The 8,078-nt window shown below is 35.9% G+C and overlaps 2 protein-coding genes across 3 annotated transcripts in view; one reads left to right on the top strand and one right to left on the bottom strand.

The window, feature by feature from the left end:
• Window positions 1-8,078, bottom strand: part of LOC106109943 (MTSS1-like protein) — a 138,624-nt gene that overhangs the window by 32,377 nt on the left and 98,169 nt on the right. The gene's annotated exons all lie outside the window — the stretch shown is intronic.
• LOC106110010 (serine protease easter-like) overlaps window positions 6,950-8,078 on the top strand; it is a 4,729-nt gene continuing 3,600 nt past the window's right edge. The window contains exons 1-2 of one of the 2 annotated variants that reach the window (XM_013291684.1): window positions 6,950-7,199; window positions 7,873-8,042. In XM_013291684.1, the coding sequence (XP_013147138.1) occupies window positions 8,005-8,042 (38 nt within the window). In that variant the 5' untranslated portion in view covers window positions 6,950-7,199; window positions 7,873-8,004. Of the gene's footprint in view, window positions 7,200-7,703; window positions 7,737-7,872; window positions 8,043-8,078 lie in introns of those variants that run through there. The other variant, XM_013291683.1, reaches the window with a different exon arrangement.

Below are 8,078 nucleotides of genomic sequence, written 5' to 3'. Positions count from 1 at the left end.
AATGTAGTTATTACTTCATCATCATCATCTCCTTATCCTACTCCCGTAGGGTCGGCGGTCGATAATTATCGGTCGTAATTACTTCATGATATGAAATAATATCAGTTTCCGCTGTTTTCGTATTTTAAAATACATTTAAGTTAAACAAGCTTTAAAATTAAAATTTCAATGGGCTGGACACCTGTCCAGATTTACTGACTCTCGGTGGACTATAGAAACAACGAAATGGAAGGGACCAGGAGGAAAAAGAAGCGTTGGAAGACCTAACAAACGGTGGGCTGATGACATTACTGACAAAATAGGAAACGACTGGATGATGCTTGGCAGGGACAGAAGGGCATGGAAAACGGCGGAGGAGGCCTTTACCCAACACGGGATCCATATCTAAAACTAAGAAACTAACAAAAACTTGTACATACTTTTTATAAGTCAATTACTAACAATACTATATATACACAAACATATACAAATACTATGTAATTCAATTATAAAAATCTTAGATATGGAAATAAAGAGGCTTTATTATTATTAAGTTAAACAATCAATCGTAGTAGAGTTTGATCTTATGCTAGACAGATTACGAATTTTGCTTAGCATATTCGAAGAAAAGTGTTCGTAATGTCCGCTTAAGACTTTTGAAACTCTTTGTCCTACGATCTTACATTTTCAAATGCACTTAGGGGACACAATGAACCACTTAGACATTCCCCCATTTTTTTCCTCCAGATCCCTTCTAGTCCACTTATGGAAGTCTGCATAGTTTTCCAACATTTAGGATTTACCTATTTTTTGAATACTAACAATCTTTCTAAGTGATTCTACATTCAGTATTAGGAATCTAAGAAGGGAAGGCTTAAATCGTTTTCTAATGGTTTTTAAGAAACCGTACTCATAAATTAGTTGCATAGTCATTAGGACATATCGTTAATTAGATTTTAATATTATAAATAAATCACATTTATGGTTTACTAATGTTTTTTCACATTAGTAATAAGATTATTTTTATCAATATTTATTTGTTACTAACTTTCGCCCGCGACATAGTATCAGAATTAAAAAAATAGTTATCTTCTCGTCACAAACTAACAAACATCCATCTATCCATTCAAACTTTCGCATTTATAACATTAGTATGAAGTATTTGATTTTGGAATTCATCATTAAATGTATAAATACTTGACAGAACTGGCATGCCGGACACCATCTGGTGGTGAGGGACAGTGCATAGATGTAGACCAGTGTCCCCCTCTGGTGTCCATACTGAATAAACCACAGCTAACTGACGCCGACTACAACTTCCTGCGGCAATCGCAGTGCGGATTCAACGGAGACATACCTACGGTATCATTACTACAAACAATTAAAGGGAATTTTCAAAACGTAGTCTAACAACGAAGATGAAACGATAAATCACTAATTAAAACAGTAAGGGCCTGTCCCATCACTGGCTGATAGAGGTTCAGATAGCTTAAAAACGTCACTGTCAGATATGGAACAAAATTCGACATTTCCATCACATGTTTTACATGTTGGAATGTTATCAGACAAATTATAATTTGGTGGGACAGGCCCTAAATAGAAAAAAATGTTAAATCAATTTGCTAGCATCAATTACTAGCAATCAAATAAGGCCCAGGCGTTTTTGACTTCGTTAGAAACCGTCATATAATTTCCTCTTTACATTTGTGTAGCCAATTGTTATCCCACTACTAAAAAATCACAACCAACAGGTATGCTGTCCTCGGTTACCACCACCTACATTAGATAAGAGATGCGTCACGCCCGACGGCAAAGAGGGCAAATGTACCACCATGCAATCCTGCCCTCAACTGAGCAGGTGGCTCCAGCGACCGCTCACCAGTGCCATTGTTAACTTAATAAGAAATTCTAGGTAAGAATCTTGTAGTAAGTAGCAATGTATAGTACTTCTGAACAAATCATTATTTTTATCATAATAGGACAAACGGTGTAGAACATTGCATTACTCGTACATATGACCAAAAAATTCGATTACGTGTAAATTGAAAACCATATGAACGATTGTGCTACCATCAACTTTGCATGAAAGAGACAAAAATCAGTTACCCAAAATCAAATAGGATAAGACAGATAAACTGTGGTAGAGACACAGATAAACTTTAACACGAATGGGCCGGATCGCCCGGTGTAATACCATGACCACACCGAAGACAGACGTCAAGTGGAAACAATTCCTTGATTCGCCTGAGGAATGTGCGTGCCGAATGGCTAACTCTTGTCTACTTCACCTTTCTACCCTTATCTTGCAAGGAGAAGATGTTAAGAAGGATGGAGCGCATAGGTAAGGGAAATTCTATGCGTCCCTTGGTATTTATAAAAACAGATGTCTATAGGCAGCAGCTTTGCTATTTTGTCAAATTTCTATGGGGCGTATCACTTTTGGCATCTTATACAAAAAAATACTTCATATTGAACCTTTATCCTCAGATGTGACGGTCCTCAATCACAGAAATTTTGTTGCGCGCAGCCTACTGCGATTGTACCGCCCGTGATCAACCCACCGGTATGCATCGCGACAGCATACCCGCCTGACCCTAAAACAGAATGCTGCGGCGTCGAAGGCGAGAGTTCCAAGATTTTCGGTAACACGATACTGAAATTACATTATCATCATCAACCTGCCCTTATCCCTTATGGAGGGTCGGCACAGCATGTGCTGTTCCATACATCTCTATCAGCATCTCTATCAGCCGTCATATCTGAATCCACTCCTTTATATAGCATATCCTATTTCACACAATCCATCCTTACCTTCTTCGGTCTTCCGTCCTTTGAAATTATCATTATCATTATCGTCATATATCACATTATCGTATTTGAAAAACAATAAGCCCCTAACACCTGGATCCATAATATCCAAAGGGACAACATTAAGAAATCTAAAATATAAAAAAGCTAAGGCATTTAGCCTACTAAAAATATTTAGTACGGTGCGAACAACTTATTTGTCGGATGCAGAAAAGTAGAAATGTATATTAACTCAAAACTTCAGGTGGTAGTGACACTGCAATAGACGAGTACCCATGGTTGGTTATTATCGAATACAAGAAGGATAATCAGATCAAGTTACTCTGCGGCGGAGCGCTTATCAGCGGGCGTTACGTGCTCACCGCGGGTCACTGCGTCGCTGGTCAAGTGCTCGAGAAAGGGACACCGTGAGTTAATTTTAATATAAACCAGTATTCTGAGATCTAGGCGCATACTAATTATAATAAATTTCAATGAGAGAGTATAGCACCAATGTACCTATGACATCGGCTTCGCATCCATAGTTCTTAAGGGTGTGATCAAAAGTTTTCTCTACAACTATTGATGGTTGATGCTCTCATCACCAACACGAATTCATTTATCATAGAATACATTTCATCGTAACCAGCTCCCTACATGTCTTTACTAAGGAGCTCGAAGCCTATCCTTAGTTAGGGGTTACTAGGCCATAATCAACTATGCTGACCCAGTGGGGGTTGGTGGAATACAAGTACAAAGGTACTAATTCTTTTGCGGATCATCTCATGAGTAATCTTTCATTGTCCAACACTAAACGCACTTCATTCCTCTTATGGTACAGATGTGCACCTGTCTTACAACCCAGAGTTTGATATATATGATTTTTTCTAGTGTCAATGTCCGTCTAGGGGAGTACAATATTACAAATTCCGGTCCTGACTGTGTTGAGGCCTCGGGAGGTGGAAGAGACTGTACGGCCGGCGCTGTTATACTACCTATAGAAAGAATCATCAGTCATCCACAGTACAATCCCTATAACCAGCTGCGAAGGAACGACATAGCTCTCATCAGGCTGAAAACAATTGCACCGTATACTGGTAAACATTATTATTTTATTAACAACGACATATTTACAACTTGTTTTACTGATTGCTTGTTTTTTTTTTCTATTTTCTAAATTTTTTTAACTATTATTTGGTAATAACTTTCATATTAAATTAATTCACGGAAGGAATATTATTATTATCGTCTCCCCAGTTTTGATTACTATTTATCGATTTCTTCGCTATATATGAAGTACAGGTTCCTACAATTAGTACTAATAAACACTTTACAGATTTCATACGTCCAATCTGCCTGCCGAGTACGGATATGACGACACGTTTTACCAACTCCAGGCTGGAGGCGGCTGGCTGGGGAGCTGTGGATGCCCAGACTAGTAGCAGTAACACAAAACAATCGGTCGATCTACCACTAGTGTCGATAAATGTAAATATTAAGTTTCTATATTTTAAGTGAGAGTAACAAGAGATATATTACCTGTCAGAGAAATTACCGGTGGAAAAAAAATATTCACTATGTCTATTCTATATATTTCTTAAATCTCTTTGTTTCGAATAAAAGTTTCATGATTGGCGATTCTAAACTAATGTATAATCTATCTACAGGAATGTAATTTAGTATACCAAAAGCGGTTCAAAGTTCCCTTATGGAAGGGTCAGTTGTGCGCCGGAGGTGAGAAGGGCAAGGACTCCTGCAGGGGAGATTCCGGGGGACCGCTGATGTATTACAACGGAAGGACATACGAAGTTGTCGGGATCATCAGCTTTGGACCTACGCCGTGCGGACAGGAAAATATACCAGGAGTGTATACTAAAGTCTACGAATACTTGCCGTGGATACGAAACCAAATAAAACCGTGATAGTCAACATGAGTTGTTATTTTTTAGATATCTCTCTTATGTATATATCTATACGAATATAATAAAGCGTAAACACACTACTTCGTGGCGTAGCATGTCAGCAATCACAGGATCTTTTTGAATAATTCTTTCTTTAATAAAAAGCCCTACAATTAGACACGCTTTAGACTATTTATTTTCACCCTTTTAAAGTTAGGGGGCAAATAAATTGTCAAAAACCGTTCACGTGGGAAAGGGACCATAAACTACAAACTACCAACATCAAGGAAACAACATTGCCATGATACGATATTGTGTTACATAGCTTAAAAATACCTAAATAATTTTGACATGCATATTTTTCTTATACAATCAGTTGTTCAAAAATATTAACATAGTTTAATTATTCAAAACAACTTACCATAAATACGAAAAATTGAAGCAAAATGTAATTATTGATATATGACCTATGGAAACGAGCAACTTCGGTCAAACCGAGTCTAAACTTTGACTTTAAATAAAACAATAGTTGTTGCTGGCGACTTCGCCCGCGTGAAATAAGAAAAAACAGTAAAAACGTTGCTTATGTAACTCAATGATAATGATAATTTGTACTTCTAGATTTTTGTATGTATATATTCACGGAAAAACTACTGGGCCGATTTTAAAAATTCTTTCACAATTAAAAAGCTACCTTATCACCGAGTAATATGATTTAATTTATTTCTTTAATTGACGCGGACGAATCATTTTCAAAAAGAGACGAAGTTTGTCTAGTTGCAATCAAGGGGCATCAGACCTAGGGGAAGATCACCTATGAGATAGATTGACCAGATAAGAACGGCTATGGACATATTGAACGACGAAAATTGCACAGTATAGGGAGGAGTGGCGGCGGCTTGTGAAGCGGGTCACTGATACCTGATACGTGCTAACCACGACGAGTCTGTTAAGACTCAAGCGAAGAAGAAGACAAGGGATTTTTTTCTGTTAATGGAATACCTGGAATACCTCGACTGTACATGCAGTTTTAAATACGATAGAGATAAATCGTTATAGAGTAATTAGTGCTATAGATAATTAAACGATTTTGTCATAACTATCTTAATCGATATTCAATCGACGTTTGACACAATAAACAGACCGACAAAAGATCACTTTCGTAGTCATTTACAGTTTAATATATTCACTTAAGATACTTCGATTCAGAAGGAAAAGAAATCTAAAAGAGTCTTTAATTAAAAGACCAACTTAATGTCAAAGACCCAATCATGTAAATGCTAAAACTGGCCGATGAGACATAAAAATTAGGGATACCTAGTCCTCGAAGCTTACAAAAACTTCCTATAAATGTCACTACCGAATATCTCGTTATCTTTACGATTTTTTTTAATCTATACTTATTATAATAAAGCGTAAACACACACTTCTTTGTTGCCTAACATGTCAGCAATTACAGCATGTTTTTGAATAATTATTTTTTTTAATAAAAAGCCCTACACTTACGTCACGCTTTAGTCTATATATTTTGAAGCCATTAATTAAACTTAGGGGGTAAATATTAGAATAAAAACCCTAATGTGGGAAAGAGACCATAAGTTACTGCCAACATCAAGGAAGCAAGGTTGCCATGCCATCGTCATGTCATTTTGACATTTGCAATAGATAATTTGACACAATGAAATAAATTTTTCACAATTTTACGTAGATGAAGTCGCACGGGAACAGCTAGTATATAATTGAGACACATAATACATATACCAATTAGTTGTTAATTATGACCGTTTATTTAATGATCAATAAAACTTTAGATAACCACAATTCATAAATATTACTAGTATTTGTCGAAATATCAAGTCAGCAGTAACACGTTAATACTGGAAGACAATTGTTGTATTGGAGCAGTGTTTAAAACATGAAATCATTAATTTTACAAATATTGTTATTGGGAATCTGTACTTATGTGCAAGCAACGAGTAAGTATTCAAATATATTTAAGGCCGGGCACACACCTTTGTAACACAACTGTTGTGCGATTGTCGATTGTTTCGCAGCTAATTCAACTGTTTAGTTGCACAACTAAAAATCGAGTAGTGTGCGCATCTCCTTAAGCTCATAGGAAAAGGAGACTAAACAGTTATGCGATAGTTTAGTTGACTTCTGTCCACTGTTGAACAAAGGTTTTCCACAGAATAATAAGTGGGTAATTTGAGTGCTATCAATAAATTTTATTTGCTATATGTATTCACTTTTGATCCAAATAAAAACATTCATTTAACTAAGTCAAATTATGAAACTTCTCTTATTTCGTTATCATTTACGTTTGACGTATTCAGTGACTTTTTAAAACATGTGATTCCAGCCAGCTGTACAACGCCAGATGGTTTCCTAGGCAGGTGCGTTCACTTGAACTTTTGCAATTCCTTATTAGAACTGCAAAATATACCCCCGGCATATAGAACTGTTCATGATAATTTGCTTCTAGAATACTCCAACTGTTATCATCCTAAAACCAGACAAAAAACGAAGAAGGTACGTATATGTTACTATCTTACTAATATTATAAATGCGAAAGTTTAAAAGGATGGATGTTTGTTAAAGTTTAGGCTAAACGGCTTAATGGATTTCGATAAAATTTGGCATAGATAGAGGATAGTCTTGAAGAACACATAGACTACTCACTTTTGTTTTTTAATGGAATTTTAAAATGATGATGATGAACTCAAAAACGACTATGCCATTTCAAAAATTCTTTCACTATTAAAAAACTAAGTTTTTGCTGAGTAACATATGCTATATTTTTTAATTCCACCTAGACCATTCACGAGCAACACCTAGTCAATAATAAAAAAGATCTATATTTCTATACTAAACTCTTCACGTACCAACATTAAATAAGCAAGGTTATTATGGTAGTTGTTATCAAATGTCAGTGGTCTTCGTTGTCATTTGTGAATTTGAATTTTGACGTTTGCAATCAATTGATTCTATTCTCAAGAATTTGACAAACGTAAAAAATAAAAAAAGTTTTTATAATTTCACGCGGATAAAACCGCACAGGAACAGATAGTTAGTAATAAATAGAAATCCATATTTTCTGAGTAGAGAGTGATTTTTTAGGCACTAAATATAATAAACGCATTTTTGCAACGTAGTATGCAATTCCAAAACCAATAATGATCCAGAAACAATTATAACATTACAGGTCTGTTGTCCAAATGAAGTACCAACACTAATCAAAGTAGACCCCAGCTATTGTAAAACATTTGACGGTCGAGTTGGAGTATGTACGAATGTGCAAATATGTTCCTCATTTAAGCAACAGCTAGAACTACCGATGGAGGCCAAAATCATGAAAAGACTGGACATGTCCAGGTTTTTAAATTTATTAATAAACGCTAAAGAAATATA

The sequence above is a fragment of the Papilio polytes genome, unplaced genomic scaffold (assembly GCF_000836215.1).
Source record: "Papilio polytes unplaced genomic scaffold, Ppol_1.0 DF820956.1, whole genome shotgun sequence".
Classification (NCBI taxonomy): Eukaryota; Metazoa; Arthropoda; class Insecta; order Lepidoptera; family Papilionidae; genus Papilio; species Papilio polytes.
The sequence above is the reverse complement of the archived record's forward strand: the minus strand, read 5'-3'. Positions and strand labels throughout refer to the sequence as shown.